The sequence below is a fragment of the Plecotus auritus genome (assembly GCF_963455305.1).
Source record: "Plecotus auritus genome assembly, chromosome: 11".
Lineage (NCBI taxonomy): Eukaryota > Metazoa > Chordata > Mammalia > Chiroptera > Vespertilionidae > Plecotus > Plecotus auritus.
In genome coordinates this window covers 193989-208014 of record NC_137777.1, presented here as the reverse complement: position 1 = coordinate 208014, position 14026 = coordinate 193989, and the positions used below count along the sequence as shown (strand labels likewise).

Below are 14026 nucleotides of genomic sequence, written 5' to 3'. Positions count from 1 at the left end.
AGCTCTGAGCTGGCTGGGTACGATGTGACAGGGGCCCCTTAGGGGCCTCGCGTGGGAGGGCTGAGGGCACTGCCAGCTCATCTGTCCATGGAGGGAGGTTCTGCATGGCCATCAGCGCTGGGTAGCATGGGCTCAGGTCACCTTCCCCTCCTCGCTGAACACCAACCTGGTCAGCTCATTGAACACAGGCCAGTCCTCCCCTGAGCCTGGTGGTGGGAGGGGTCTCACCTTGGGGATGGGCAGGTGTGAGCTGCTGGTTAAATGTCGTGGGGCTGGTGTGCTGCCCAAGTCCACCTGCCACCAAGCTGCCGGGGTGGGAGGGGCTGGCTCCGCCTGGGGCTGGGCCCATATTAGCCTGCACTCTGGCCTGGGGGCCGGAGGGACAGGCCTGCTCACAGGAAGGCTGAAGAGGCAGCGGAGTGGCAGCGGAGCAGAAGGTGTGAGGTGAGAGTGAGGCCGGCGCCTGTGCCCGGGCCCCTCTGTCCTCTCCAGCCAGCAGGAGCCGAACAGCTGGGCTCCCCTCTGGCCTGACCAGTCGCCCCCAGGACAGCGCGATGCAGGCTCCCTGACCCTCAGCTCAGGCCCTGGCTCAGCGTCAGATGCCATAGCTGGGGTGGCCACCCTGGGCAGGGCCTGTGGGGGTGGGGCTCTGCGGGCCTATCACTGCTCACTTCCCGCTCTCCACCAATTAGCAGCCACGGGAAGTAGAGCTGAGGTCACCCTGCCCGTGGGGTGGCCCCAAGGGCAGCCCCAGCCGGCCTGGTGAAAGGGCACCCCGTGCAGGGCAGCAAGTGTCCAAGGGCCTCCCCCCAACACGGGCTCGGGTCTCGCAGTGCTGATGGCACCCAAGGCCTGAGCACGGGCCCCTGCAGCCCCCACCCTGTCATGACCGCCCGCCCAGGAGGGGCCAGATGGAATCCCCAGGGCCTCCCCCCCTCCCCCAACACCCCAGGATTCCTGAGGCTTGGCTCAGTTACCTGGGAGATAGGGCTGCTGACCCAAGCAAAGATGGGGGACTCCACCGGGTTAGGCTGCCTCCTAGCCCAGCTAGGGTAAATCTCCGTTCTCTCCTCTGGGTTCAGCCCTGCCTAGCTCTGCCCACCTCCTTGGGGCACTCAGCCCAGCTCCCCTCCCCCAGACTCAGTCCCTCAGAGCTTCCTGCACCGTCTGTCCCTACCCCCCATGTGGGTCTCCTGCTCCTGTCATGGGGACACGGCAGGCACTGGGCTGAGCCCCAAGCCCCGCCTGCCTCCTCACCCACTCCCTGTGGCTCCCTGGGGCAGAGCTGTGCCCAGATGGGTGGGGCGGGGCCCTGTGGCCCCAGAGGCCCTAGCTCCGCCTTCAGCCTTTCCTGTCCCTCTCAGTGGGGCCAGCAGCTGTCGAGAAGAGGGCCCTTCTTACCTGGAGCCCCTACCCAGGCTCCCCCTTGCCAGCCCTGGCCCGCTGAGCTGGGACTCAGCTTCCCTCATTCCTACGTCTGGATCCTGCCACCTCCTGAGCCTCCCTCCTGCCCGGTCTAAGTAGGGTCATGGCAGTGAGGGCGGGTGGCCACAACCAGGCTGAGATGAACGGGCTGAAGGAAAAGGTGCTGACGCTGGACACCATGAATGCCTGTGTGAAGAGGGTGGAGTATGCCGTCCGTGGCCCCATTGTGCTGCGCGCCCTGGAGCTGGAGCAGGAGCTGCGCCAGGTATGGCCCTGGACCCACCACAGCCCTCCAGGCAGCACCTAGCAGCCCATGGGACAGGAGCCTGGGGGAGTGAGAAGGCCCATTCTCAGTGTCCCACCTCCATCCTCCCAGGGGGTAAAGAAGCCCTTTACTGAGGTCATCCGTGCTAACATCGGGGATGCACATGCCATGGGGCAGAAGCCCATCACCTTCCTGCGCCAGGTGAGGCTGGTGCTGCTCTGACGACCTCTCCCGGTCAGCCTGTCAGCCCTGAGCCCCGTGGCCCGTGTCCTGTGTCCTGAGCCCCGTGCCAGCCCTGTGTCCTGTGCCATATGCCCTGTGCCCTTTGCCCTGAGCCTGGCCTCAGCAATCGCTCCTCCCAGGTCCTGGCCCTCTGCGTCCACCCGGGTCTTCTGAACAGCCCGGACTTCCCCGAAGATGCCAAGAGAAGGGCGGAGAGCATCCTACAGGCGTGCGGGGGCCACAGCCTAGGTGAGCGCGTACAGAGCCCCAGGGAGGAGGACTGGAGGAGGCTGTCCCAGGGCTGGGCGGCGAGGGAAGGGGCGGGGCGGCGAGGGAAGGGGCGGGGCGGACCCACCCTCTGGAAGGAGAGGATCTTCCCCCCACCCCCAGCAACCCGGACCTAACGGGCCTCCCCCGCCCCCGGCCAGGGGCTTACAGCAACAGCTCGGGCATCCAGCCCATCCGAGAGCACGTGGCGCAGTACATCCAGCGGCGTGACGGGGGCATCCCCGCGGACCCCAACAACATCTTCCTATCCACGGGGGCCAGCGATGCCATCGTGGTAGGCGGGGGCCGGGCCGGGCAGAGGACACCGCGGTTCTCTGTGTGTCCGGCGGTCAGGCTCCTCCGGGCACGCAGCGTGGGGTGGGGGAGACGGGCAGCCCCGGCCCCGCCAACTCCTCCGCCTCCCCGTCCGCCCGCAGACGGTGCTGAAGCTGCTGGTGGCCGGCGAGGGCCGCTGCCGCACGGGCGTGCTCATCCCCATCCCTCAGTACCCGCTCTACTCGGCGGCGCTGGCCGAGCTCAACGCGGTGCAGGTGGACTACTACCTGGACGAGGACCGCGCCTGGGCGCTGGACGTGGCGGAGCTTCGGCGGGCACTGTGCCAGGCGCGGGGCCACTGCCGCCCCCGCGCGCTCTGCATCATCAACCCCGGCAACCCCACCGGTGCGCGCCCGCCGTCCCCGCCCCCACCCATCCCTGCCCCGCCCGTCCCGCCCCTGCTGTCCCGACCGCGTGTCCTCGCCCCACCGCCCGGCTGAGAGCCTGGCGCGCCTGGCTGACCCCGGACTTGCCGTGTCCCTGCGCCCCAGGCCAGGTGCAGACCCGCGAGTGCATCGAGGCTGTGATCCGCTTCGCCTTCGAGGAGCGGCTCTTCCTGATGGCTGACGAGGTGCTGGCCGGGGCGCGCGGGGGCGGGGGGCGGGGCCAGCCCGGGCGCCCGTGACGCCGTCGCCCGCAGGTGTACCAGGACAACGTGTACGCCGAGGGCTCGCAGTTCCACTCGTTCAAGAAGGTGCTCATGGAGATGGGGCCGCCGTACTCGACGCAGCAGGAGCTCGCCTCCTTCCACTCGGTCTCCAAGGGCTATATGGGCGAGTGCGTGCGGGCCAGACCCTGGGCGGGGCCTCTCTGACCCCGGCCGGCCGGCCGCCCGCTGCGGCCCTGCCTGGACGCTCGCCTTCGCCTTGCAGGTGCGGGCTCCGCGGCGGCTACGTGGAGGTGGTGAACATGGACCCCGCGGTGCAGCAGCAGATGCAGAAGCTGATGAGCGTGCGGCTGTGCCCACCGCTGCCGGGCCAGGTTGTGCTGGACATAGTGGTCAGCCCGCCCGAGCCCTCGGACCCCTCCTTCACCCAGTTCCAGGCGGTGAGCAGAGTGGCCGGCGCGCTGGGCGGTGAGCGGCTGGGCCGGGGGGCGCTGCGCCCACGCCTGATGGGCCCTCCCCCCGCAGGAGAAACAGGCGGTGCTGGCCGAGCTGGCGGCCAAGGCCAAGCTAACAGAGCAGGTCTTCAACGAGGTTCCTGGCATCCGCTGCAACCCGGTGCAGGGCGCCATGTACTCCTTCCCGCGCATACAGCTGCCCCCGCGCGCGATTCATCGTGCAAAGGTGCGGGCCCAGTGGGCAGGCCGGTCCCCAGGGAGGGCGCGGCCTGGAACACCCGCCTGACCGCCCCCCCCCCGCCCCCCCAGGAGCTGGGTCTGGCTCCCGACATGTTCTTCTGCCTGAGGCTGCTGGAGGAGACGGGCATCTGCGTGGTGCCAGGCAGCGGCTTCGGGCAGCGCGAAGGCACCTACCACTTCCGGTGAGGCCCCGCGCCGCACTGTCCCGCCCCGCGGCCCCACGCCCTTTGCTCTTCACTTACCTTCCTCTCCTTTTAGGATGACCATCCTGCCCGCCATGGAGAAACTGCGTCCCCTTTTGGAAAAGCTGAGCCAGTTCCACGCCAAGTTCACCCGCGAGTACTCCTGAGTACTCTGGGGACCAGGCCTGGGTGACAGTGCCTGGGTTTGAGGGGCCCCGCCACCTGTGGGCTGGGCACTTGCCTCTCTGCCGGCCTCTAATAAAGCTGTGAGAGCTGACGTTTGGCGTAGGTGTGCACATCTATGTGTGCCTTCCCCTGCCTCCTGTGGCCTGTCTGCGCAGGCCTGGTCTGCCGTCCAGAGGAGCGGTTGAGGGGGACTCCCAGAAGAGGTGCCCTTCCTGCCATCGCAGCCCCATCAGGGGTCTGGCTCTGCACGTGGGGGCTCAGAGAAAGGCTTGGTGTCCTGACTGCCACCCGGGGCTGCTGGGGGAGCCGAGGAACAAATGGGTCTCCCAGCCTGGGTTGTGTTTGAAGCGTGTGGTGAATGTGTGTGGCATGGGAGTGTACATGCAGCCCTCGGGTTGGGAGGCAGTGAGGGGAGGCCCCCCCGGAGCTGGAGCATCGGAGGGTGAAGAGAGAGACCAGGTGTGATGCTGAGGAGACGCCCGGGATAGCTGGGCTGGAGGACCCAGGACGGGGAGGTGGGTAGCCGGTGTCCTTGCCATGGAACATGCAGGTGATGCCTGCTGTGTGCATGCCAGACACTGCTGTGTGTCGCCGAGGTAGGCATGGTAGTCCCTATTTTACTTATATTTTAAAATATTTTTTATTGATCTTAGAGAGAGGGAAACATCCATGAGGACCATTGATTGGCTGCCTCCTGCACGCCTTCTGGCGATAGAGCCTGCAACAGGCATTGCCCTGACCGGGAATCTGGCCACCTCTGGTGCATGGGACAACGCTCAACCAACTGAGCCACATGGCCCTATTTTAAAGAGGAGGAAACTTGGGACCCCAAAATATGTAGACATGACAGGAAACCCACTCACGGTGACCCCAGCAGTTGAGGGAACGCTTTGATTCGAGCCTGCAGATGGGTCTAGGCTCAGAAACCGAAGCAGTTCTTACCAACGGGGGCGTGTGTGTGTGTGTGTGTGTGTGTGTGCGTGCAGCTCTGGGCAGGAGAGGCCACAAAGACCCCACGTTTAGCTTCTGCTTGGATGGGTGTGTCTCCGCAGGGCCAGCTGGAGTGGGCTGGGCATGGGAGCTTGGGAGCTGCTGAAACCGCAAGCACAGCCAGGGCCTTGGGCCAGACAGTGGAACTTGAACCAGCTCCTCCATGGGGAGTGCTGGAGAGACTGCGGCCACTGGGCCAGGAAACACTTCTGCAGAGTTTGGGTCTAGGTCCCCGAGATCTGGGGGCCGGACCTGATAACCCTGAGAAGGACCAGAATGGGTCTCATTGCCGCTTTCTACTCTGGACGCAGTACCGACGTGGGCCACTGGGGGCGCCGGCGCACGCGGCCGCTCTGGCCCGCTGGCGCTCTATGGCCAGCGGGGTCCCAGGAGCGGAGGGTGGCCTGCGGCTCTGCGGGTCGGACGCCAGCCAGTCTAACCCTGACCCCGCCCGGCCCAGTCCAAAGGCCATGCAGCCGTGTGACCCTTGACCAGACCAGACACCGAGCCGTTTTGCCCGTCCCGCTCCAGGCCCAGCCTTGAACTCGGCCCCAGCCCCGGCCATGCGTGGGAAGCTGCTGCCGCTGGCCGGCCTCTACCTGGTGCAGGGCCTGCCCTACGGGTTGCAGTCTGGCCTGCTGCCCGTGCTGCTGCGAGCGGGCGGCCTCTCCCTGACTCGCGTGGGACTGACCAAGGTGCTGTATGCGCCCTGGCTGTTCAAGCTGGTGTGGGCCCCGCTGGTGGGCACGCGGGGCTCTCCCAGGGCCTGGCTGACGCTCAGCACGGCTGCTCTGGGCCTGGTGTGCGGGCTGCTGGCAGCTCTGCCTCCGGCTGAAGGTGGCCAGGCGGAGCTTATGGTTACCGTGGCGGGGCTGCTGCTGTTGCTGAACCTGGGTGCAGCCGTGCAGGACGTTGCCCTCGACACACTGGCCATGCAGCTCCTGGAACCGGCGGAGCTGGGGCCTGGCAATACCGTGCAGGTGGTTGCGTACAAGCTGGGGTCAGTGCTGGCGGGTGGTGGGCTGCTGGCCCTGGTGCCCACCCTCTCCTGGCCTCAGCTGTTTCTGCTCCTGGCTGCCACCTACTGGCTGGCTGCTGCCCTGGCTTGGGCTACACCAGCCCTGCAAAAATTGCCCTCTCGTCAGCCCTCAGAACTCCCCCCACACACCCTGAGCCTTCTGCAGGACTTGGTAGCTGTGCCCGGGACCCTGTGGACTGCCGGCTTTGTCCTCACTTACAAGCTGGGTGAGTGAGGGCTTGAGTCAGGCAATGGCATGGTGGGGACCTCCAGGTGGGTCCCCAGGAACCACTTGCAGGGCCATCCTCTTTCTGGGGCTTTATGTTGTGCCACTGAGCTCCAGCCACATTCCCTGGGTCCTGCTGACCCTGAGCTTGCAAATGCCCTCTCTACCATCTCAGCACCAGAGGCAGGTAGCAGCCGGCTGGGGAGCATGGCCAAGGCCCCAGGTGGAAAAGGGAGGCAGTTGTACACCTACTCATGTTCTCCCCACAGGTGAGCAGGGTGCCAGCAGCCTGTTCCCACTCCTCTTGCTGGACCGAGGCCTCTCTGCCCCGGAGCTGGGGCTGTGGAACAGTGTGGGCGCCGTGGCCTGCTCCATTGCTGGCTCGTCCCTGGGTGGGGCCCTGCTGTCCGGACGCCGGTGAGCCTTCCTCAGCATGTCCCACTCACCTGCTCACCCCCATCTCCCCAAACCCCTGACCTGCCCAGTCTTCCCACCCCAGAAAGCTGCTGCCCCTGCTGAGGTCAGTACTTCAGTTCCGTCTTGGGGGCCTTGCCTGCCAGACCACTCTGCTCTTCTGCTTGGACACCCCGTGGGCCAGGCTGGACCCTGGCACAGTCCTGAGAGGTGAGGGGCTGGGCGTTGGGCATGGGGGAAGAACACTACATCCTGGGCTCTGCTGACCTTGGTCTTCCCAGGGGCAGTCTTGCTGAGCCTGTGCCTGCAGCACTTCTTGGGGGGCCTGGTCACAACCGCCACCTTCACTCTGATGATGTGCTGCAGCCAGCTGGCACACAGTGCCTTGCAGGTGAGGGGTCATGGCCAGGACACCAAGGGGATGCAGGGCTGAGGTCCAAGCAAGTCCTAACCTGTCCCCCCCCCCCCTCCTTCCCCCCCCTCCCCCCCGCCCACCAGGCCACACACTACAGCCTCCTGGCCACGCTGGAGCTGCTGGGGAAGCTGCTGATGGGTATACTGGCTGGAGCCCTGGCCGACAGCCTGGGCCTGCACCTCTGTTTCTCACTCTTCCTTGCTCTCCACACCCATTCTGTACCTGAGCCTGGCACCCAGAGCTCTGGCCTGAGCTGGGTGCTAAGACTAGTCAGTAAAGCCCAGTGTGACCGGCCTGCTTGTCTGTCTGGGATGTGTGGTGCCCAAGGCTGCCAGACTGTGGCACCGCCCCACCGAAGAGGAGGGTCCCTGCAACTTGAGCATCTTTTATTTTGTATTTTGGGGCCTCCTTGTGCCCACATTCCGGGCAGTAGGCTTTGTCCAAGGTGGTCAGTCACTGTCCCAGCCACTGACTTCCCCTCGTCTTGGGTCTGGCACCTGCCACTCTCCATGTGCCTGTTCACGCCGTGTCTGACACGGGGGACAGGGCCTGGCTGCGGCCAGGTGTCAGCGGCCCCACAACAGGATCTCCTCGGTGGCCAGCTTGATCAGGGCGTGGAAGCTCAGGTGCAGGTACTTCCTCCAGAAGCGTCGGTCCCGTCCATACACCTGGGCTGGAAAGCAGGGGCTTCCTGTGGTGGAATGGGGTACATGGCCCTGAGGACTGTCAACTGGGTCCAGCCCCCTGCCCACCAGGTGGGGCCGAGCTGCCCAGGCCCTCACCGATGCCATGGAAGATGCGGGCCACAGCCCTGCCTGAGAACTGCTGCTCTGGCCACGAGGACAGGAAGTGGCGGACATCCCTGCGGACCTGGTCCTCCCAGTCCTGGAGCTGAGGGTGGGGCGTGTCAGCACAACCTGAGCTTCAGACCACTAAGCTCCACGGCAGGGGCAGGGCAGGAGGTGTGCACACACACGTTTGACTGTCCGACCTGGCCCCGGGCCCAGGAGGGACTAGCGCTCACCTTGGCCTGGCCTGGCTCTGGGCCCTGTTCTTCCTCCTCAGCCCCCGGCCCCTCTTCCTCCAAGTAGTGGCTGAGCAGGGCCTTGAGCCTGGTGCTGCGGCCATTGTCCGGCTGCTCCAAGCAGGGCCCGCAGCTGGGGAAGGCTACGCTGGGGTGGGATGAGCTCGTCAGAGCCACCCCCTGGGATAGGGGTTGTGAACCGCCCTCTGCCCACCCATCCCTGCACCTGTGAAAGGCCTGGAACATAAGGCGCAGGTGGGCCAGGGCCTCCCGCTCTCTGGCCTGCACTCGGCCGTGAAGGAAGCCACAGATCTGGTCCTTCTCCTGGGCGGTCAGGTCCCCAGGGCTGTGCAGGTAGAAGGCCAGCTCGCTGAACTCCACCAGCACCCCTGTGCCCCGAGGCACACCTGCCAAAGAGCGTGTCAGATGGGCAGGTTGGCAGGCAGGTGGCATACAGGGCCAAGGGTGGGGGCGCACCTTTCCTGGGCTCCGGGTCCCACTGCAGTTGGTGGAGAGCCTTCCGCACGGGGGCCAGCTCCCAGCCCATGGAGTCCACCAGCTCAACCATGTCAAACTCCACAGTGCTGCTTCCCCCACCTGTGTTCTCGGGCAGCTGCTGGGCCAAGCATGCAGCCAGGGGGACACACCTGTGCCGGGGTAGGGGTGAGTGAGTGGCAGCCCAAGTCCTCTGTCCCTGTCACCCGTCTGGGATAGGACGTGTGTTCACCTGCGGGCCAGGGCCTGGAGCTGGGTGGGGCCCCCAGGGCATCGCACGCAGCAGTGAGTGTAGGTGGGTGCCAGCAGCTCCAGCCAGCGCTGTGGGTGCAGCTCCAAGTAGCACAGAAGAGTCTCAATGACTGGGGGAAGAGCAGGTCTCAGAAGACATGGGCCTGTGAGATGCCCCTCCATACCTGCCCCAGTTCCTCACCCTCCTCAGGCACGTCCAGAGCCTGCACTGTCGGCTGCACTGGGAGCGCCCGCTTGTGGCCTGGGCACCGGGCTGTTTGCTCACGGCTGGGTTGCTTGGAGGAGCACCCCTCCTGTCTCTCGCCTCCCTCCTGCTCAGACAGCCGTTGGGTGCAGGTGCAGGGCGGGAACGCACGCTGCACCAGCTTCTTCACAGCAAGGAAGTCGATGGCGTTGGCGTGCACGTGTCTGCGCAGCTCCCGAAGGTCCTCGCCCTGCATCAGGATGGCCGTGAGCGTGCGGCCATGGCACTGGGGGGTGGGAGGGAGTTCGAGCTGGTGGGCACCAACCTGGGGCTGCAGGAAGAGGTGGCAGTGTGCGGGCTGCCCATCACGCCCAGCCCGGCCCACGGCCTGAATGTAGCTCTCAAAACTCGGGGGCAGCCCCAGGTGCAGAACAGCCCGCACATCTGGCCGGTCCAATCCCATCCCAAAGGCCACTGTGGCCACCACCACCCGCAACCGGCCCTCCATGAAGGCCCGCTGCACCCGCCGCCGCTCCCGGCTGCACATGCCGGCGTGGTAGGCTTCAGCCACAGCCTCCGGGGCCCGGCCTGCAGGAAAGACACGGATGGTTGGTGGGCTGTATGCACGGGGACGTCTGAGGCACAGCCCTGCCCAGCCTCACCTCCAGGCCCCGGAGCCCTGGCCTCAGGCAAACAGGTGCGCAGCCGAGCGGAGACACGCTCAGTGTCCTCACGCCTGTTGCAGTAGACGATGACGGAGTCCAGGGTGCGGAAGCGGTCACCCTGCAGCAGTGTCACCAGAGCCTGGCGAGGGACAGTGGTCAGTGCGGGCAGGCGGGAGGCGAAGCCTCTCCCTGTGTGTGTACACCTACCTGGTCGGGGTCCCTGTCCATGGACACAGAGAGGTGCAGGTTGGCAGGGATGGTGACCGGTCCCCTGAGGACAGCCTCCTTGGCTATGCCCAGATGCTTGGCCACATCGAGAGTGGTGCTGCGTGTGGCTGTGGCTGTGAGACCCAGGAAGCAGCGCACACCCAGGCATTCCCGCAGCACCTGTGCAGAGTGGGGTGGTGAGGATGCCCACTGCCCCCGGACCTGCTCACCTGTATTCAGGACACGGCTCACCTTGCAGACACGTAGATAGCAGGGTCTGAAGTTGTGGGACCACTGAGAGAGGCAGTGGGCTTCATCTATACAGACAAAGGCCACTGGGGGCAGCTGAGTGAGGCAGGCAGGACTCCCGGTCCCAGCTCCAACCAACGCCTCGGGCGACAGCATCAGCACGTGTACCTGGCCTGCCCGAGCCTGTGAACAGCAAGGTCAGGACCACTGCCCTGGGCCCTGGTGCCCCCAAGGGTCTTGCTCTGGAAGGCCCCTCACCCTCTGCAGGGCTGCGTCCCGCTGCTTCCTTGTCATGCCCGAGTGTACGCAAGCCGCCTTCAGGCCTCGGGGCAGGCCAGACACCTGCAGACATAGGAGCCAGTCTGTTGAAGGCCATAAAGCCCGCCCCCCCAAATCACTCAGCTCAATAGCAACTGCTGTATCCACCCCAAGTCTTATGAGGAGAAAACACCCAAACCCTAGAATAGAACTAAGAGTTCAGAGCTGCGCTGGGCCTGGGCTCAGGCACTGGGAACAGACAGGCCTCAATGGAGACGTCTCCTTTTAGGGGAGGATCTGCCAGCCATGTCCCTGCTGCCCTTAGGCCACGTCCAGGCTGAGGGCTGTGAACAGAGCTGGCGGACCGAGAACTGTCGGGACCCCCACAGCTGCAGGATGCTGGCGGGTAAGAAGCAGCAGCCCAAAGGGACAGCAAAGCCTGGGGTGCCGGTGCTTGCCTTCCACCCACACCCGAGGGTCCAGTCCACACACCTGGTCGTCCATGAGGGACAGGAGAGGAGAGATGACCAGCGTGAGACAGGGGCTACGCTGGGCGTAGAGCAGCGCAGGGAGTTGGTAGCACAGGGACTTGCCGGCACCAGTGGGCAGCACCAGCAGTGTGGACATGCCTGGACGGGAGCCAAGTCAGCAGAGCTGCTCTGTGGCCTGGCCTCAGCCTCCCTCACGCCCCCGGCAGCCACGCTCACCAGACAGGATTCGCATGACCGCGTGCTCCTGCCCAGGACGGAAGGCTCGGTGCCCCAGCTGCTCCAGGGCCTGCAACACCTCAACTGGCGTCGCTGTGGACACAGGTGTTGGGTCAGCATGGCCGAGTCGCCCCCACCTTTGGGTAAAGGTCCTAGGCTGGTTGGCATTTGCTCACCTGCCACCTGCCCCAAGGGACCTGGCAGGTAGAGTGGCGGCACAGCTGGGGACGGGCAGGGTGCCCCAGGCACAGGTGCCTCCATGGGCACTAGCAACTCGGACCCAGCAGGATCCGTATCTTCCTCACCTGCAGGGGGTGGACAGGAGAGGGTGTTGTGGGAACTCTAGGCTGGTCTGGCCTCATTCTAGCAAGAAGGCGGATTCCACTCACCAAGGAGCTGGCCACAGGCAGTGTGTGTCCTCTGAGCTACTGCCTCCAACCTGGGCAACATCTGCATGTCGTCTTCATCCTCGCCACCCTCCTTCTTGGGGACCCGGGTAGGTTTCGGGCCTGGGGTATGGAGTTAGGAGGGCTTTTTGCTTCCGTCAGACCCCAAAGAGCACAGTACCCGCTCCAAGCAGCATTGGCCCAACACACCAGCACAGAAACCTCACCTGGTTTGGGGCACTGGGATGCCCAGTGGCTGAGCTGCCCACACCGGAAGCAAGAATCCTTGACCGGGGCGCTGGGCTGCCCACCCCCGAAACATTCCGCCTTCTTCTTCCATTTCTGTTTCCACGCCTGGGGTGGGGCACAACGGAGGGTCACAAGGCGAGAGGCAGGAGGGGTGAGGGAAGTGCCTGCCACAATCTCACCTGCTTTCGGAGGCGTCTGCCACGCAGGGCTGGGCCCCGAACGTAGCGTTTCTGCTTCAGGTTGAGCCGAACGTAATTACCCCTGTCCCGGACAGCTGGCCTAGAAGGGACGTACAGGTGTGTCTTGCCCATAGCATCCCCACCTTGGCCCAACTCCAGGTGACCCTGCTGGGAGGCTGAGCTGTATTACCTGGGGGCTGAGGGGCTGGTGAGGGGCTGCGCCCGCACGGGCTCCCCTGGGTGATCTTCTGCATGCAGTGCAGCCCTCGCTCCCTCTGGCGGGGAGCCTTCTTGGCTGCTGTGCTGCTGGGTCTGTGCAGCGGTGGCCTTTGGCTCCCCACTCTGTCTCCGCTTCTTGCCTTGACTGCTGCCCAGTAGGGGGCTCCCTGCACTGACCCCGGGTACCTTCAGAGCTGGAGCCTCTGAGCCCAGAAAAGATGCCTCAGGGCCCCCGCTGGGGCCAGGATCAGGGGGAACACCTGAAGTCAGGGGCTGTGGCTCCTCTGTACCCAGGACAGGATGGCAGGCCTCAGAAGTCCCCAGAAAACCTCGGGTCTCATTGTGACACCTCTGTAGCCAGCCAGGATCTAGGGAGCTCAGCCGCAGGCTCAGGGACTCCTGCAGCTGCTGGAGCCGGCCTGGCCTTCGCTGGGGCCTGGGGACCTGGGGCAGCACCTCCCTGACTTCTTCAGAAGACACGGGGGAAGCCCCTGCAGCTGGCAGCCCCGGGGAAGGCACCTCGGGTGGGGGTCTTTGCGGAGGCCGGGGTATTCGGCGCAGAGCTGGCCCAGCCTGGAAAGGGGAGGACAGACAAGCAAGCAGGCGTTCAGGCCCTGAGCTGCCAAAGATCCTGCGGCCTGCCAGGGTCCCCACCTAACCCCTCCGTGTGACCGAACGCAAAGGAAGCTGGGAGCAGACCTCCTTTCAGAAGTGGAGGCCTGGTTAGTGCGGGAGGCGTGTGCGTGCTGGAGCGAGCAGGGGCGCCTGTGGAGGGGTGTCTGCTCATTCTGCCCCTGAGCCGAGAGCAGTTCTGGACCAGGATGGACGCCTCCGTGGCCCTACTCCTCACCTGCAGAGCATCCTTCAGGTTTGCCTTGAGCCTCTTCCCATAGTCCGGCACAGACCCGCGAGGGCTCGGCCCTGCAGCAGGAGGGAGACTCTGGGTTACAGCCCGATTCAGGTGGGATCCCCAGCAGCTGGGCTCGGGCACCTGCAGGAGACAGTGGGGTCGGCAAGGCTGGTGTGGGGGACAGAGGTGTCTCCAGCCCCAGACCCTGAGAGACCTGGAGGGGGCCGGGCCCTCCACCCCGTCCAGCGCTTCCCCCAAATTCTGTGCCCCACGGAGCTCCCGAAGGTCCTCGCCGCAAAGAAAGCTACGCCGGGAAGCTAGGGTACGGGGGCCCCAGTACCTCCTCGGGCGCCTCCGGAAGCGCCTGCACGGGGACGCGGGTTCCAGCGCTGCTGGCCGGACGCAAGGTCTCCTTCAGGGCGCGGTACTCCCGGTAGAGCGCTGGGGACGGGTCAGGGGTTAGAGGTCAGGGTTCAGCGGTTCCCGTTCGGCTCCCTCACCCCTCGTGCCTCCACCCGGTGACCCCGCCGCCAGGCGCTCACCGCGGGTCTCCTCGGGCGCCGCTTCCACGTCCTCCTGTGAAGGGAGAGCGTCAGCCGGGGCCGCCCCCGCAGCCTCCCGCCCCCGGGAAGCCCGTACCTGCACCGGCCGCCGCCCGCGCTGCCGCCGGAACGCGCGTTCCCACGCCTGCAGCTGCGCCCGCACCTCCCGCAGCCGCTCCATGCACGCAGGCACCGCGCGCGGCCTCCGCTCCCGCGCCCCGCGATTCTCCCGCCGCGAGGACGCCGCCGGCCGGCAGCCAATGGGGACTCGGCGGGGTCGGGGGCGGGGCGTCGGAGCCAACGCGAAGCTGG

The 14026-nt window shown here is 65.8% G+C and overlaps 3 protein-coding genes across 17 annotated transcripts; 2 read left to right on the top strand and 1 right to left on the bottom strand.

Annotated features, from left to right (window-relative positions):
* Nucleotides 1-55: 55 nt before the first annotated feature.
* On the top strand, nucleotides 56-4294 carry GPT (glutamic--pyruvic transaminase). 13 transcript variants are annotated; one of them, XM_080646410.1, is made up of 12 exons: nucleotides 56-444; nucleotides 1522-1690; nucleotides 1802-1891; nucleotides 2053-2161; nucleotides 2341-2474; nucleotides 2617-2860; nucleotides 3007-3086; nucleotides 3156-3292; nucleotides 3388-3562; nucleotides 3648-3803; nucleotides 3887-3999; nucleotides 4076-4294. In XM_080646410.1, exons 1-12 carry the CDS (start codon nucleotides 236-238, stop codon nucleotides 4164-4166), a joined length of 1707 nt encoding a protein of 568 aa, XP_080502536.1. In that variant the 5' UTR covers nucleotides 56-235; the 3' UTR covers nucleotides 4167-4294. The 13 variants fall into 13 exon arrangements, with proteins under 13 accessions (XP_080502536.1, XP_080502548.1, XP_080502541.1 ...); XM_080646422.1 differs by having other exon boundaries at nucleotides 67-169; XM_080646415.1 differs by having other exon boundaries at nucleotides 71-444; nucleotides 1525-1690.
* Nucleotides 4295-5221: 927 nt separating this feature from the next.
* On the top strand, nucleotides 5222-7500 carry MFSD3 (major facilitator superfamily domain containing 3; the record flags this gene model as incomplete). Its single annotated transcript, XM_080646663.1, is given in 6 exon segments — nucleotides 5222-6420; nucleotides 6689-6836; nucleotides 6919-7043; nucleotides 7115-7224; nucleotides 7332-7447; nucleotides 7449-7500. Coding segments are annotated over 6 exon segments (1233 nt in total). The 5' UTR covers nucleotides 5222-5738.
* A 118-nt stretch (nucleotides 7501-7618) lies between these two features.
* RECQL4 (RecQ like helicase 4) lies at nucleotides 7619-13931 on the bottom strand. Of its 3 annotated transcripts, XM_080646744.1 has the most exons (23): nucleotides 13812-13931; nucleotides 13715-13748; nucleotides 13513-13613; nucleotides 13173-13313; nucleotides 12294-12895; nucleotides 12104-12203; nucleotides 11903-12029; nucleotides 11679-11798; nucleotides 11466-11594; nucleotides 11290-11382; nucleotides 11075-11211; nucleotides 10583-10666; nucleotides 10328-10507; nucleotides 10076-10255; nucleotides 9866-10007; nucleotides 9529-9791; nucleotides 9201-9453; nucleotides 9000-9129; nucleotides 8750-8919; nucleotides 8499-8679; nucleotides 8273-8420; nucleotides 8031-8139; nucleotides 7619-7939 (listed from the first exon to the last, which is right to left on the bottom strand). In XM_080646744.1, the coding sequence occupies exons 1-23, from the start codon at nucleotides 13893-13895 to the stop codon at nucleotides 7815-7817; spliced, it is 3633 nt and encodes a 1210-aa protein (XP_080502870.1). In that variant the 5' UTR covers nucleotides 13896-13931; the 3' UTR covers nucleotides 7619-7814. The 3 variants fall into 3 exon arrangements, with proteins under 3 accessions (XP_080502870.1, XP_080502869.1, XP_080502868.1); XM_080646743.1 differs by having other exon boundaries at nucleotides 7728-7939; nucleotides 8273-8679; XM_080646742.1 differs by having other exon boundaries at nucleotides 7728-7939; nucleotides 8273-8679; nucleotides 10076-10507.
* Nucleotides 13932-14026: the final 95 nt, after the last annotated feature.

Bases quoted from the DNA above. Each gene is read 5' to 3' on its own strand.
- GPT (XM_080646410.1), top strand. From the start codon at position 236: ATGGGCAGGTGTGAGCTGCTGGTTAAATGTCGTGGGGCTGGTGTGCTG. The intron at 1,691-1,801 runs GTATGGCCCTGG...CCATCCTCCCAG, and splicing joins TGGAGCAGGAGCTGCGCCAG to GGGGTAAAGAAGCCCTTTAC. The intron at 3,804-3,886 runs GTGCGGGCCCAG...CCGCCCCCCCAG, and splicing joins GCGCGATTCATCGTGCAAAG to GAGCTGGGTCTGGCTCCCGA.
- RECQL4 (XM_080646742.1), bottom strand. From the start codon at position 13,895: ATGGAGCGGCTGCGGGAGGTGCGGGCGCAGCTGCAGGCGTGGGAACGC. The intron at 11,212-11,289 runs GTGAGCGTGGCT...GCTCCCGTCCAG, and splicing joins GGTCATGCGAATCCTGTCTG to GCATGTCCACACTGCTGGTG. The intron at 9,454-9,528 runs GTTGGTGCCCAC...ATCCTGATGCAG, and splicing joins ACCTCTTCCTGCAGCCCCAG to GGCGAGGACCTTCGGGAGCT.